Here is a 17,042-nt window from a genome sequence, read left to right as displayed (position 1 = left end):
ATTTCACTGGCGTGACATAATTTGGTTCAATATTAGTGCTAAAATGTCTTTAGTGCAAAATGCTCTTATTTTTCGAATGGTTCTAAAAATGCATCTGAAATTTTTAAAAACGCACCTGAAAAAAGGACAATGAATGCATTTTTTCAAAAATTTATTAAGAAAATTGAAAAATACAGTTGTTAAATTTGAGATTCAAAGGACAAATAAATTTTTATTAAGATATTAGTTTTTATAACAAAAATAAACAAATTTCACCACTTATCCAATTGTGATTAAAGAAAAGTTAAGTTTTTTTTTTCTTTTTGTGAGTTATGAATCATTTTTAGTCCCTTATAGGAGGCGTTTCTCTTAAGGTTTCGGTATCCGTAGCAACGCTTAAGATGAGCCAATCAAAAATTGTTGAAACATCTAGAAACTGCCTATGAACATTATATTTCTTCGAAAGAAAACTTACAGAAAATATTTTGCAATAAGTAAACTAACAAATGAAAGTTTGTTTTATTTGGAATAAGTACATGCATTAACGGAAGGAAGAAGTTATTAAAAAATCTTCTCGACAACCATTTTTTTTCAGCACATTTCGCTTAACCATTTAAGGTAAGAACTGCTAAGAAATACTTTTTAGTAAAAACAAATTTATTTTAAAAATTGGAAACTGGTACTACATATTAAAACTATGTATGTAAATCTTGTAAAAATATATCAAAAGAATGAAAAATAATTTGTAGAGTTCTGGATAGAAAATTCAACCTAGTATATTTACTTATTTAACTTTTTTCTCTCTTCATTATCTTCTTTTTCGTTTACATTAATTTTTTTTCATCCTTTCTTGCAAAAATTTATAAATACTTCATTTGTATGCTAGTTTATCCATTTACACAAAATCACAATTGTGCATGAACTCTCCACTTTGTGACTACTTAAAATATTAAATAGATAAAGTGAAAATTTGTAGGATAAAAATCGTCAGTCAATGAATTCATGAAACCAATGAAATCATCAAATAGTCCTGAAATGAATTTTCAAATTCATTATGATGCATAGAACAAAAAGGTTTAATAGCAAATGTTTCAATGCATTTTATGGAAAACAGTTTTATAATTCATAAGGATTTATAAATTCAAATATATTCCTTTTTTAATAAATTAAAATAAATTTTAAAATGTTCAAAAATTTCATTAAAATTTGGAAAGTCCACTTCGTGAAATTGAGAGAGAGCATTAATTAGTTCTGTAACGCTTTGCTATAAATTTAGTTAGATATGGAGGAAAAATTAATTCTTTAATCTTTTTCATCTATCTTATGTAACATTAATAACAAATATTATTATATCAAACATGTTACTTAAAAGATCAAAAGCAATAAGGTATAATACCAACCCCTAAGTATGAAAATAGTTCGTGAACATACAAATCTGATCATTGCGTAAGAAGTTAGTTAGGGAGTAGCTTTATTTGTACATTTCATGCTTTTTGTACATTTCATAAATGTTTTATACCGTGAAATATTTGAATTTTCAGGTCATGACATGTCCCTAGAGACAACAAATGATCTTTGGGTAGATTATGCATCCCAAGCAACCACTCATGGTCTACGAAGGATAGTTGAAAGCAGAAAAACTGGATGGAAAATTTTCTGGGTTATTATTTTTTTAATAGCCCTAGCTGCTTGCACATATCATTGTTCGTTTCTAATACGAAAGTATTTAAATTTTGCCAAAGTAACAACAGCTGAAGAAATTCATTCTAGAGAACTTGATTTTCCTGCTTTGACGGTCTGCAATTTAAATATATTAAAGAAATCTTTCTTTGATGACCAGTTAGCAAAAAATCAAAATTCCACTTATAATAGAGATAAAGGTACGTTCTTTTGATATTTTTAACGTATTTGCTTAGATTAAAATAGAATATGCTTTTTAAACGAGGTATCTTTCAAGATGCGAAATATTCTTCATGCACAAACCAATTTTTTTAACCATTTCTATCAATACCAGGAGCTCATTTTCAAAACACATTGCAAATAAATTTATATCACATTTTGAAAAGTTGATATAAACTATAGTAAAATTGAAAAAAAAATTAAACTTTATTTCAAATAAAATACTTTATTGAATTAATTTTATGGAATTAATTGTGCTTAATTAATTGTTCTTCTTCTTTCTCCTTTCAAATCCCCATTTCTAGCCTAGAAACAAGGTCCATGAGTTTGTTCGCCTTTAAAAAGTCTAAAACAAGTAAGGGTCTTTCTATAAGGTCTTGTTTTAAAAGACCGAGGCAGTCCAGTAGATGTTCACGGGATGCCTGGACCGAAGAGCACTTGGTACAGAGGGCAAAACACACAAATTAACTGTACTTAATTGTGCTGAATTTTCCAAAAAAGTCCGTACATTTTTAAAATTTTTACGTAAATTTGCAATTTTGATGAAAACGAAGGTCAGAAATGGCGATAAAATCTCGACATAGAAATTAAAAATATATTTATTAAAGTTAGAAATTCTTAACTGTTTTTTAAAACTCACTATTTGAAGTTCCAACTTATTTATAATTTTGATTGAAACAGATATTTTTGTCAGATAATAGGTCTCTTTGGAATCTTGTAAGCATATACGCTCTTGTCTATAAATTACTGCAAATTAGGGATAATTCAGAATCACGTAGAAATTGAATTCTATTGTAAAAATTTCACTCGAATTACACACATCTTCAGAAAAAAACATTAAATTACAGAAAGCCACCAGATGACGCCGATAGTATATAAGGAATAGTGGCAAGGAAATAAAATTGTTCACAAGCGTTCTGTAAGACACACATTGCCATAACCGAATAGTTATGACACAGAGGAGGCATGAGGATGATTTTTTACGAGGTAGAATTATCTGCCGCCTGTAATAAAAACTCGATAATTTTATACTCAACATGTCTAGGCATTGTACGAACTGCATTTCATCACATGGAAGACATGTGATGTATTAACCATCATACCAACCATTAAGTTCTTGTAAAGGAGATATTTTTTATAATTGACCCAGCGAGTAAAGGTTTTATGAATGGTATCATGCATTATACACCAATTTTTTTGTCCATTATCTTTTGTTTAACAAATAGGCTTTATATATTAAGTCGCGTTTGTTCTGTTTCTGTAGCTTTATTTGCTGATTTTAACCTTAATTTATTAAAATGAGTGTATCGGTCACTCGCATTAACTTAGTTTTCTGGTTTTTAGAAAAAAATTATACGTCAGTATCTTGTTTTTTGCAAAAGCAATAATTTCTGCCCCTGTACTCTTACCGAAAAAATTACCATACTATCGGCAAACTTTTAAACTTGGATGTCACTTTAAATGCGTGCATAAAAAATGGATATAGCTCAAAATGCGTAATTAAGAAATTAAAATAAAATATGAAAATAATAATAAATCTTAATATATCTATGCATATCTTACAAAAAATTGCTTAAACTAAACATGTTTCATAATTTTGAGTAAAAGAAATTTGACTCGCTTTAATATAGTTTCATAGATTTAATATAGTAGTAAAATTTAAAATTCGGCCCCTCTCTGACTGAACTATTGTCTATTCTAGATTACTGCTACCCCCTCCGTATTTTGAGGCTTAAGATTCCAAATCCGTTGGAAATGAAGTAAAATTTCATTTTTTTTTGCCTGATTTCGTAACTTTAATTATTCTAACTGCACTTCCTCGAAATAAAAGGTATATTTAAGATTTAGTTCTCAAAACATAAAGAATGTTTATCTGTACAAGAATCATCAGATCAAAAGTTATGCAGTCGTTTCTTTGAATTTTGTGCATTGTATATTCCCCGCATATTTCAACGCTACTCAAAAGTTTGCATTGCTGTTCAGATCTGAATCCTCTCTAGTAAGTCTGAAATGTTCTTGATTGAGCAATTTCAATTTTCAACTTTCTCAGTAGCTTTTCGGAGCTACAAATGGCCTTAATGGAGTGCAATTTATTGTTATGAGATTTTAAATTTATTAATCTCCTCAACAGAATGAGAGTTTTTCATGAGACTTGCATTACCAAGAGGATGCCCCTCCACAAGTGTTAATGCCCATTAAACAATCATAGGTTAGATCTTTAAGATGGTTACTTAAAAGAAGTTTGTTACTATGAAGTAATTTCACTTCATCAAGAGTAGTATATTTCCTCTTCATATTTTGGTCTATTTAGATAAAATAAGTTCTTCGGGAGATATATTTTGACGTACACTTTGTAACGAAGATGTTAAACACATGACTAAACTAGGCCTAGTTAAAAAATTCGTGATCATGAAATTGAAAGGATGAAGAAAAAAAAATTGAAGAAAAGTAGAATTAAAATAAGAGGCCCACTTTGGAATGATGTTGAAGATAGCAAGCTATCTCAACTGCTGTAGCCATGGTATGAAATGGATAAGAAGAAATTAGAATAGTAATGTGGATGAATCGAGAGACAGTCTGTGAACTACTAATAAAAACATCAATGTCTATTTATTGCTTTACCATGGAATAAAGAGGATGAAAAAGATTGAAAAAATTTGAATCAAGTGAAAAGCTGTCTGTGGAATAACAGTAAGAAGAATTAATTTTATCGGCTGCTAATAAAATCAAGAAGTATCGAAGCTTATTATGAGGAATTACCTACATTAATCACACAAGAAAATTACCCTTAATAATTTTTGCTAAATGATCAGTTTTTCATGCATTAAAAAACCAATATTAATAGCTATAAGGATTAATCTGAAATAGGCTAATTAGCTAGGGCCAACTATTAGTTAAGTTACGGAATCAGACACAAAAACTTATTTGCTAAGATTATATATATTTTCTTTTCGTCCGATGTGAGTTTTGATTTTTGAACTCATTGAAAGTTTGGGTACCAATAATTAAGTCAGAGGAACAGTTGAAAAATCGGGCACCTTTCAACTTTTTACATAATTCAGTAACTATTTCCGTTAATTTAAAACATTTTTTTTTAATTATTATATAGTTCGATAATCTAAAGAAGATTTCATATAAAAAATATTTGATAGGAATAATTTATATATTTTTATATCTTTATGAAATACTGGTAAAAAAACTTGATATTTTAAATGTGAAAATTCTTTCATCATTTTTAACTACATAATTTTAAGTTACTAAAAAAACCTAAATTCGATTAAAACATGTTTAATTTTGAGAAAAGAAAATTTTAAGTTCAACTTTTTAGAATTTTTACATCTCAGAAATAACATCACCGATTTTGATCAAAACTTGCATTTTGTCATTAAAAATTAAATATTTAAAATTGATGTAAGAATTTGTGTACTTCATAACTCTAAATATTTTCGACCATTATTAGTTAAATGCTAAAAGAAGTAATAAAGAGTAAATTAAATTTATTATTTTTTGCACGGCATTTCAATTGCGTGCAAAAAAAAGTATCATTCGCTAAAAAGGTTTTCGATGTATGGCAAAGTATGGAAAAGGTTAAAATATGGAATTTTTAATATACAGAGTGCAAAATAAAAAACTGACTAACTGACTAACTTTTGTTTTCAAGGTCGGATCTCCACTTTCTAGGACTCAATCTTAATGGTTCAAGGGGGTGACCTCAAATATGCTAATAAATTATTGAGGATGATATTTTGAGTTACGAAATCAGACACAAAAACGTACTTCCTCTGAATAAATAACATTTTTTGTTTTTGACGCATTCGAATTTCTGACTCTCGAAATATAGGGGTTAACCTTAATCTGAGAAATATTGTCCCAATAGTTTAATCAGGAGAGCGGTCCGAAGTTTGGCCCCTTAACGTTAACTTTACTTTTTACGTATTTTACCATACCTCGAAAATTTCTTAAGCGCATCAAAAGATTTTACCATGCAATTACAGAATTCTTTTATTCAAAGAAATCGCCATGCAAAATATTACTTTTAGTAAACATTCGTAATTTAAATGAATAAAAGTCAAAAACATTTTGAACTGTAAAGCATGCAATTTTCAAGAATACTATTTTGAACTGGAAAATGCAAAATTGAGCGAAATCTGTCGAATAGTTTATAATAATTAATCTAATTTTTAATCTAATTTTAGAACATTTTTAATTTGATTTCTCAGAAATTATTTACAAAGGGGAGGAAAAGTTCTAAATATGCTTTTAATCTTTTTAATTTAATTTTCTCAAATAAACTTATGATGGATATATTTTCTCCATTTTGCAATGTCTATCAATGCATGTAAAATACATGCACGCCACCCAGTCACAAAGTTTTCGTGTTGTTGAAAGGATTTTGAAAGATAAATGTTTTTATAAACCTTAATGAAGCCTGATGATTTTCTGTCTACTATGTAGTATTCTAATCATATATGGCAACGTTACTTTCAATAAGTAACGAGTAAAAAGTACAAGTAGATGTACAAGTACTAAACAAAAAAAGTAGCGATTTAAAAGTACATTTCTGGGAAATCCAAAACTCAAAGTAACCTAAAATTTTATTGAATAATATTCTTATGTTCTTTAATGTTTTTGCAAAATTTTTGTTATTTATTTAATTATTTTTAATTTTGAAAGTTATGGACATTAATTTATTTTTAAATTCGGAAGAATATTATAATATAATTTTATAATATAATCGTATAATATAATTTTAAAATCAAATATAATTTTAATATCAAACTTTTTATGGATTTGCACGAAAAAGAAATTTTATCTATTGATTTTAATTTTTAGTTTATTATTTTTATTTATTTAAATTACCATTGATTTAAAATTGTTTTACTCTATAGAAACGCGTTTTAAAAGCACAAACATAAACAAAGCAAACACTTATCAGATAGCTTTGTGATCTTTGAGCTAGTAAAAAATAATTGAATGTGCAGTGTAAGTTGAAACAGAACAGTCTACAGTTTTATTTGTAACAATGGCTAATGCTGAAGTCATACGAGAAAATCATTTTCCGAACATTTCTGCCAAACGGAATAATTAAAATTTGTAAACGAATTTTAGTATCTGCAGCTAAATTAATACCTTCTAGTTTTCAAGAGTTAAAATAGTAATTATAATAGTTTTCAATAGCACAAATAGTTCTGAAGTTCTTAGAGATTTGACTGGGCGTTGTTTGGTACCAGACCTGCAGCAAACAATAAATCGTCCAGCGATTTCGCATCGCGAAACCTCGAAAATGAATGAAAATAACTTGCTAATTAGTATTTTTATTCATTTTGCAAAATAATTGCATTTCGAAAGTGGTGTCACTGAGTCTGCTGCGAGAATTTCTCGGAACGTGCTTAGCCACGCTGAATAAGCGCTCCACGGGAGCACTAGAAGGTACTGCGGTAATAATTTCACAAATAATTTTTTTACGATTGGATATCGATTCAAAATTGATATGCTTTCCGTTTCGACATTTGAGCTCATGTACGCCATAAATTCTTCTGTCGCTGGTGATTGGCATGATGTTTTCAGCTTTAGAAAATTGAAAATCCCTGGGTTTTTTCTGTTACGTTATTAGTTATAGCAGGGTGTTTAGCTTGAACAATTCTTTCCAATTTTTTTGTAGCCTCCTCCCTAGCTATTTCTTCCAACCAATTAGATTTGAGGCAAGGTACCAGACCTGCAGCAAACAATAAATCATCCAGCGATTTCACATCGCGAAACCTTTCGTAGTTCAAAAGAGCCGTCTTTTCCCTTTCCTGAAAGGGAAAGGACGGCTTTTTTGAACTGCGAAATGACAATTTTAAAATGTCAAAGTATTTAAACACGAAGTTATCTGTGAATGCATATATATTGCACATTAATTTTATAAATTAAAAAAACATAAGCATTTTTTTTAATTATTTTTTTTCTTACCGAAACTTACCGAGTTTTAGAAAAAGTAACGATTTCATTCGACATTTCCGTTACAAATACTTGTACTTTTTCCCTAAAAAAGTAACGAAAGTACAAGTAAAAGTACTAAATTTAAAAAGTAACGAAGTACAAGTAAAAGTACTAAATTTAAAAAGTAACGAAGTACAAGTAAAAGTACGTACTTTTTACTTGTACCACCGGTACAAGTAACGAAAGTAAAACTACTGCCATATATGATTCTAATATGTTTCAAATAAAGCTGAAATCTACAGATATGGAAAAACATTTAAAAGTAAAAAGTGTTCGAATTGAAGAAAGGTATTTCAACTTGGGATGCAGCTTTATTTAAAAAATAAATAGAAAAAACTTGATGGAAAGTAATTACCATATTTTGAATATAGAAAATTTCATTAAAATTACTATACACTTTTGTAAATTTCAACATGATTTAATTTGTGCTTAAAGTTGAAAAAAGTAGGAATGGTTAAAGCATGAGTAGCATGAATAGTTACTTGTACCAAGTAGGAATAGTTACAGTATCAACAATTTATGATGGGCACTAAAAAGAAAAATTATGGCATGATATGATAAGTTTTTTATTCAAGCCACCATCGCCATCTTGGATTCAAGTAAAATTTTTCATTTTTGTTTTCATGATTTTTTTTTCTGTACTTAACAAATCTTTGATGATATTGCATTATTCATCAACACACTATCATTTAAAAAAGGGGGGAAATAAAGGGATGCGATTTAATAGATTAGGAGAAGTAGCTCTTGATATTTTTTAGAACATGGTTGCAATTTTCCTCAAAAATTTCAAACAATTAAAATGCACGACTTGAGATTTTGAGTCAGGTCTTACAGCTGCACATTTGTCAGTTCTTTGATGTTTTAAAATTTAATTTTCCTGCAGCTTAAACTGAGTAAAACCAATTTTGATGATGCTAAAAATTCTTATGACGTAAATTTAACAAAAACATAGATATTTATTAGATAACAATACAAAGATATTAAATTTAAAAATAGAAAAATTTATGCTATTTAACTACTTTTCAAGAATTACTGATAGAAAACTGTATTGGTATAATTTCGACTAGAACAATTAAAAGAAAATCAGCACACGTTTTCTATCTCAAATTCTAATCAGATGACAGCCTTGTATTTCACAAGCTTCCAAAAATAGCAAATATTCACCATAAGTTTACTTTTTGAAGTTAAATAAAGATGATTAAAAGTATGTTTCGAATTTTTCGATCCAGAGACCTCAAGTTAGAATAAAAACGAAAAATTTGTGTACTTCGATTATTTGAAATAAATAATTCAACGCCAGTTACCTTTAAAAGTGCATAAAACTCAAAGATGTTCTAAGGCCTATCTAACATAGTTTCAATTTTATTAATAGGTTTTTGTTTCGAGTCTGAAAGCCAGTTTTTAAATGAAAGTCAAGCAAAAGATTTGAGTGATATATGGGGAAACCTTGGAATAACACTTCAACACCTTCAAACATATGGACATAAAGTGTATGATTTAATTGTGCAATGCACATATAATGCAAAAGATTGTTTTGACCAAAGGTATGATTTATGTTTAGTTTATTAAAATAAAAAGAAACTGCTAATAATTTCATTGAAATTCTTTTAGTAAATCAAATGGCTATTACACTCTCATGAATTGCCTTGATTTTTATAGCATAAAATACGTATAAAAAATAATCTTTTAATTCATTGCAACTTATTTTCTCAAGGTACTTTTAAAGTTTTAAACGAAAACTATTTTTAGAAACAGATAAATGCCCACAAAGTTTGGGGTTTCATTGTGAAGTGCACATATAATGCAAAAGATTAATTTAATTAAAAGTAAGAATTATATATAATTCATAAAAATAAAAAAACTATTAATCTTATTATAAATTTTTATTAAATAAAATGCGGTTAACACTCTCATAAATTTCATTAATATTTTATAGAATATAATACATACAAAATACCTTTTCATATCATTGCAATTTATTTTTTAAAAGCACTTGTAAAGCTTTAAATGAAAAAAATCCTACTAATTTATACAAAAAGTTTTAATTGCATTGAATAAGTAAAACTTTTGTAATAACTGAAATAAAGTTTACTTTTAAATGCATAAGGTGCATAAAAAAATAACCATTCTTTTCTTTAAAACATTGTTTTTATAGCATACCTAAATTACTTCTTTACCTTTTTTGAAGGATAAGACAATAAATGAGACAAAATTCTTCCGTCAGTAAACATAAATATCTATGTGGAGTGTTTTTTAGAGCAAAATATCTCAAATGAAACCTTTCTAGAAAAATATATTACTATGTAATTGTTTTATGTAATATACTTAACAGATTCTACATAAGCAACACCGAAAATAATCACTAGATAAGTCAATACAGCAATAATCTCTAGACCTGAAATCATTTTAAACATTTCCATGGAATATGTAATCCTTTTCTAATCTATACCATTTTCAGAAAATACTAACCTTTTGAAAAATGGTGATAAAGAAATACGTATTTTGATCAGAAATTTTATATCCTAACTGCATTATTTAAAAGTAATATTGTTTATAAAATAGGTTGAAAATTTTACGGAAATTAAAGAGAAATTCTGAGAAACCACTTTATTGATCACTAAAAAAGTGGGGATTCACTATGATATAAGGTAACAATTAGTGAGAAAAAACACACGTATTTAAAGTTAAGGAAATATTAGGTAACTGTTTCTTACTTACATTATGAATTTCATGCGGCAACACATTATAAATTTCAATCTAACTTACTTTCAGTAGTGATGGTGAGAATATAAATAATAATGCTTTTTATTTCTCAATTGAATAATATTTCGTATACACCCTTTCTATGTTTTTAAGATACTTTTTTTTGAATTTATAGTATTACAAAATATTTGCCACTAGTGACGGAAAATATAACAATCACTGATTACCCTTCAACAAGATTAGGTTATTGCCATACAATCAAATTGAATCAAAGCACACTCGGAAAAGTTAGACGAACAGGTCAAACTCTTGGTAAGTATCGAAATTTTTAACTACATTAATATAAATTCTAAATATAAATAGAGTAAGAGAAATGGATAAATATAACTGGCGAAGCAAATAAAATGAAGTATGAAAAATCAATTTTTATTAATTAATCTTGGTTCCTGCGAGCCAACTGTACCTATCTTGTTGAGTTTATATTAAACTCTAGATATTTCTTTCCCTTATTTCTGAGTTTTGTGCCATCAGTGCCAAGATAGAAAATCGTATCCAATCACATATTGCTATGTGATTCCCCATAGTCCAAGTGTTCTGTGTCTCTCCTCAAAATTTGTAACCCCTATGCTGAGTCATTCTTGACAAGCAAACTCAACTTCTAACAACTCAGTTAATGGTCTGACGTAGGAGATGGCTCCATTTCCGTTTTTTTTTTCTGAATAATGATTATTTCAGTACATGGTAGTCTCAAAAGTATTCTTTAAAAGATGTAATGGAATCTCAAAATTATTCTTTAAGACTTTTTTACAGAAGGCTCTAGCGTAAAAATTGTAAGTACTTGCATTAAAATAATTCAGTGCACCACCATTCAATTTCAATTATATATTAGCAATTTGAAAATTGAACTACATATTTTATGTAGGTCATAAATGTAATTTATAATTTTTTTTCGGTACATACAGTTACTGGACAAACATTTTAAAGAACAATTCACACAGTTATATTTTATAAGTTAAATATAAAAATCGTAATGTGTAAAAAATCGAAAACGAATAATATTAACCATGAATCTCGTGCGAGACCATGCAGTGCTAGGTGATTCCTTTTAATGTAATTCTCCTAAAAATTTGTAACAACTGTTATGAATCATCCTGTTCAAATAGCCTCAACATTCGAAATACAACGCAAAAATTCTCGTAGTTAAACCTAGAAAGCTTCTCAGGTCCTTTTGGAACTTAACACATGTTTCAACTTCGATATCTAAATAACTATTTGTTATTATCTCTCAAGGCTTTATGTCTTTTTTTTCTTTACTCTTACATTAACCAAACTCTGAAATTTAAAATCGATTAAATTTTTAGTTTTGCTGAGGAAAAAAAAACATTAATTTTAACATGTTAATTTTAACATTAGTTTTAACAAATAACAGAACAGCAATATTTGTTCTGTTCTGTTTATTTAGTTGCAAAGTATACTTCAATATAATGGAAATTACAAAGAAAATTAAATATGTTTGAGAAGAAGATCATTCATAAGTTTGTGATTCTATATCATCTGATGAAGAAATTGAAATTGACAAGAAGTGACCAAAAAAAACATACCCAAATGTTGATCGTTTACAATGTGGTACAATTCTGAATCTAAGTCTTAGTCCTACTAGATTTCATCAATATGAATAGAAGATGAATATTTTGAACTGTTTTTTCCTAATAATTTGAAAATTTTAGTTTTATATAAATTTTGAAGGGAAATAATGTATGTATAAAGAAAATTGGAAAGATCTAAATATTGATGATTTAGATGTCTATATTGGCCGTTTGCTGCTTGTGGGTGTTTACAAGTCGAGGAATGAAGCAGCGACAAGTCTTTGGGATGAATGCCAGAAAAGAGCTTTTTTGAGGGCTATAATTTCTCTAAATTCAAAATGATACCTCGAGTTATTCAATTTAATGATATAGAAACTCAAATGAAATTGAATGACGAATTTAATTGTATTAAGTAATTATGGGACAAACGGGAAGAGATTTTAACAAATTTTTTCAATCCAGAAGCATGCGAAAAAGTAAACGAACAACTTATTGCTTTTAGAGTAAAATGTCTATTCAGTCAATACATGACTAGAAAACGTGATAAATAAGGCATTAAAATCTGTCTTTTGTGTGACAATGCCACTTGTTATGTATCCAACCATATTGGAAACCAAACAGATTCTTCTCCAGAAAAATTCTAAGGATTGAGAGTAGTTATGAACAGATCCTACGATTTACGAGGGCGCAATATTACTTCTAATAATTTCTTTATTTCACATGAATTAGGTTAAATTTTGCTTCGAAGAAAAATAACAATGATTGGTACAGCAAAAAATAAAAAAATAAACCCTCTATATCATCAAAAATACTGAAAACATCGGGAAAAGAAAAATACAGTTCAACATTGGTCTTCATTAGATATACGACACTGGTGAGTTACATTCCAGAGAAAAATAAATATGTTGTTCTCTAAAGTACATTACATAAAATTAAAACAGTCAACCAAAGAAACCTTTATTGATTATAATGAGTATTAAACCTTTATTGACCTTTATTGACTTAAAACTTTAACCTTTTCAGTAACCTTTATTGACTTTATTGAGTATTATTGACTATAATGAAACCAAAATAGCTGCTGATTCACTAGACGAAATGATAAGAGCCTATACTACAGAAAGAAAGACTAATTGCTAGCCTATCTATCGCAATATTCAGTAATATTTTGGGCATATCAACACACAACACTTTTGTACTTTATAGTAATCAATTTATATAAAGAAGATTGATTTATAGATGCCGAATATTTCTAGAAAACTTGGGTAAAAAAACTTCTAAGAAAGCGTATGGAGCCAAGACGGCATCTCCCAAGAGGAAAAACAGCAAAACTCTACATAACAATTACGCAATAAAAAATTCTTAATGTAAAACAATCATGCAGAGTAGTAATTCTTTTTCAAAAGAAAGATCCTTAGAGCCATCTTTGGCTCAATTCAAAAAAAGGGGATGCTGGCGAACGAGATATAACTTCAAGCTCTACCGACTCGATAAGCAGCCCCAAATTACACAAATAATCAGCAGTAATAGGCTGAGATGGCTGATCCATCTATGGAGTAGCCCTGGAAATAGCTCCATAAGAATCGTCACCTTTAAGAACCCCGAGTGATCACGTGCCAGAGTAGACCCCCTACTGGATGACTCAACGACATCGAAAATGACCTGAAAACCCAAAACATTAGAGAGATAGGAGATAGATAGGTATACATAGATAGGATGCGTTGGCGGTTGTCAGCTGATGAGGCAGACAAGGCCTGCAAGGGTTTGTTGCGCTGACAAAAAAAAGAAGTACATAATTCATTTGATTTAGAAGTCGGAGAAAAGAGAGTAAGCTGTCACATGTTTGAAAATATGAAAAATAAACGTACTATTAACATACAACTATTTTATAAGCAAAAAAAACATTTTAAAGCAGTTTGTCATAGATAAATAAGAATAAAAAAAATCTCTTATAAATAAAAAACTGTTTTCTATATTCTTTTCAATGTTTACATGAGTCTTAAAATACACGTGTAAAACAGGAACTGTAAATATTTTATATTTTTTTCCCTTATGTGCTCTGGGTTTAACGTTTAAGAGTAGTAAAACAATATATTTATTTTCTTTCAAAACCCAGAATGTATGCGCGAATATGCATGGGTTACTTTAGATTGAAGGAACAAATTGGTGGGTGCTACGCAAGAAGATTTTAAAAGTTAATGGCCTTACATAAAAGACAGCTACATTTCCATTTTTTACGGAATGAGGAGTCAAAATCACTTCAGTTTATAGTAACCTCGAAATTATTCCTAATTTTTCCTTTCCAGTGCCGGATTTATATCTTTCAATTTATTTATTTTTCTGAATAAAATTTATTCTTAAGACTCTGTTAAAACATAATTTGTTATGGCTAAACTGTTGAGTATTTTAACTATATTTTTAAAGTTAATGACTATTTCAGGTTTGACTTTAACCTTGAATATAGAAAGAACTCAATATTGGGATTTATTATCACCTGAATATGGAGTTCGAATCATGGTTCACCCTCGTTACGCGTATCCTACAGTTGATCGGGGAGGAATAGTTCTGCATCCGGGTACCAAGTCTTACATGAGTATTAGAATCGTAAGATATATTTTTTGGCACTCTTTCTGTATATTTACAATTATGTTTTGGTTTCTTCTCAACATTTAAATGGGTACGGTCATCAAAATTAAAAAAACGTATTCCCCTTAGTTACTTATGATTTGCTTTGACAAGATTTTCACGTATTAAGTAGCAAACTTAGTGACCGGAAAAGACAACCTTAAATACGTCAATTAATAGTGTAGTTAAGCAATTCCCAAACCATTGGCCGCGACTTGCTAGTGGTCAGCGTGGTACTGGGACATGGACGCTGGTTACAAGTTTAAGTCAGAGATGGAGAGCCTTTTTACCATAAAAGGCCACATTCAAATTAAGCAGTGATAAAGGAGGCCGGAGAAGTAGATATACCTATAAATGTGACTTTTGTTAAATTATTATAGCTCTTGTATAGTTTTTTTTGCCTTAGGGCATTATTTGAAAACAATGTTTAAAAAATAATAATTACGTCATTTACTAAAATAAAGGTTTACAATATAAAATATTTTTGTTTTCACGTGAAGCCAATAATTTATTATAACATTAATATTTAATAAATTTTAGTAAACAACTGTAAAATACTGTTTCAAATGAAAATAATAAAGTAGAAGTACTTTACAAATAATACTTCTTGTCAAGATTCAGCTACTAAATTGAAATATTTATGTTCCTTATGAATCAAATAGTGTTTATTTGTATTCGCTTTTTTCGACGTAGACTAAACTGTCTTGCACAATAAACACACCATTATTATTTTGCAAAAGTTAAAAAAAAATAATAATCTTACCTTCACCCTACATTAAATGTTCCATTTTCTTCACATAATTTTCCTAATATTTAATATTTGACCTGGCGAAAAATAAAACGAACATCAATTAGCATCTTTAAGAATGCGTATACTTACTAAAAATACACAAAAAAAATTGTGCATTAGTAAAATATCAGAATAAAACAATAACTAGATTTTCACAATGACAGATAACAATATAGCACGAGACTGCTACAAGCACTTACGATAACTCATCGTGGTTATTATAGCTTATTATTAAGTACTTTTTGATTTCGTCCTTAATTCTTTTGAGTACTGAATGTCCGCGATGGCTCAGTGGTTAGAGGTACTGGACATTATGGAGGACGAAGATTTAATCCGCTATGGCAGATGGAAGCTCACTCAGCTTCAGATCAATGTGCATCAGTTTGAATGATAATACGGTAAGAGTGAAATTGGAAAGATGCTTGAAATGTTACATAGGTAAGACACCCAGCATTTCAACCCCATCGTCTGGGACTTTGCCCAGTAAGAAATATACTTAGAGTTTAAAAAAGTAGGAAAAGTAATAGCTATGGTCATTTTCTTTAACATACATCTTTAACTGAGTTTTCTTGCCTAGACATGCAATTACAGCTGTTTCAAGAAAAAAAGCTGACCCACGATATTTAAGACAGATATTTTTTACTTTATAATCTGAGTTGAACAGCTGATCTATTTCTGAGTTTACGACTATCAATGTTCAACTCGGTAGACTTGTAATTTTGAACCAGAACAGAAAACAAAAGGCGCCCCTGGTTCAAGCATTGGGACAAACTACTTTTTAATGGAACTAACCCTCATTTTGCATTACATGGAGAGGAAAACTTTGAAACATCACACGGTTAGCCCAACGGCAAGGGGAACCGGTGATCCGTCTGCCAAGATGTCGGTCGGAGCAAGATGGGTGCAGAGTTCGTATCAACCAGAAACCACAGTTCGAACCAGGGGCATCTCATTGGAAGGCAAACTCTCTATCCCCTGAACCTCCGCGGAACAAGACGGACTTTTCGTGAAAGTCGGTCAAGTAATTGTGCTAAAGTCTTACCATTATTTTAAAAGTTTTTAAGGACAATTTTTTATTTCGTCGACTGTGCATTTCTATATTTAAAGAGGGGTATCGAATAAATCAAATTACAATATACAGGGTGTTTTGTAATCACTGAACTAAAAGGAAGTTATTACAAATAGTTTTCAGTTTTATCTGACACTAAAACAGAATTTGATGCTTTTTGACCAGCCATTTAACCACAATAACTATTTCTCAAATTTTAATTAAATTCTAATTCCCAGTTAAATAATATTTAGTGCCGACTGTTGTGAGTACTTTTTTATAGAGAGTTCAAAGAATATAAATTTTGTGAGTTGATTATAAATGATCTTGTATTACGATTGTCGAAAACGCACCAAGAAAGAATTAAAATCTGGTTACAGTGTATGAATTTTTCTCCAGAGATGAATAACTTTTTTAAAGAAACCAGATGAAA

General features: G+C 29.1%; 1 protein-coding gene across 1 annotated transcript in view; it reads left to right on the top strand.

The window, feature by feature from the left end:
* Positions 1 to 220: 220 nt before the first annotated feature.
* LOC107450802 (acid-sensing ion channel 4-A-like) overlaps positions 221 to 17,042 on the top strand; it is a 43,704-nt gene continuing 26,882 nt past the window's right edge. The window contains exons 1-5 of the mRNA XM_071188430.1: positions 221 to 597; positions 1,521 to 1,859; positions 9,233 to 9,404; positions 10,739 to 10,875; positions 14,587 to 14,750. Coding sequence (XP_071044531.1) covers positions 1,529 to 1,859; positions 9,233 to 9,404; positions 10,739 to 10,875; positions 14,587 to 14,750 — 804 coding nt within the window. The 5' untranslated portion in view covers positions 221 to 597; positions 1,521 to 1,528. The remainder of the gene's footprint in view (positions 598 to 1,520; positions 1,860 to 9,232; positions 9,405 to 10,738; positions 10,876 to 14,586; positions 14,751 to 17,042) is intronic.

The sequence above is a fragment of the Parasteatoda tepidariorum genome, chromosome X2 (genome assembly GCF_043381705.1).
Source record: "Parasteatoda tepidariorum isolate YZ-2023 chromosome X2, CAS_Ptep_4.0, whole genome shotgun sequence".
Classification (NCBI taxonomy): domain Eukaryota; kingdom Metazoa; phylum Arthropoda; class Arachnida; order Araneae; family Theridiidae; genus Parasteatoda; species Parasteatoda tepidariorum.
Note: the sequence above shows the minus strand (reverse complement) of the source record. Positions and strands in the feature narration are given on the sequence as shown.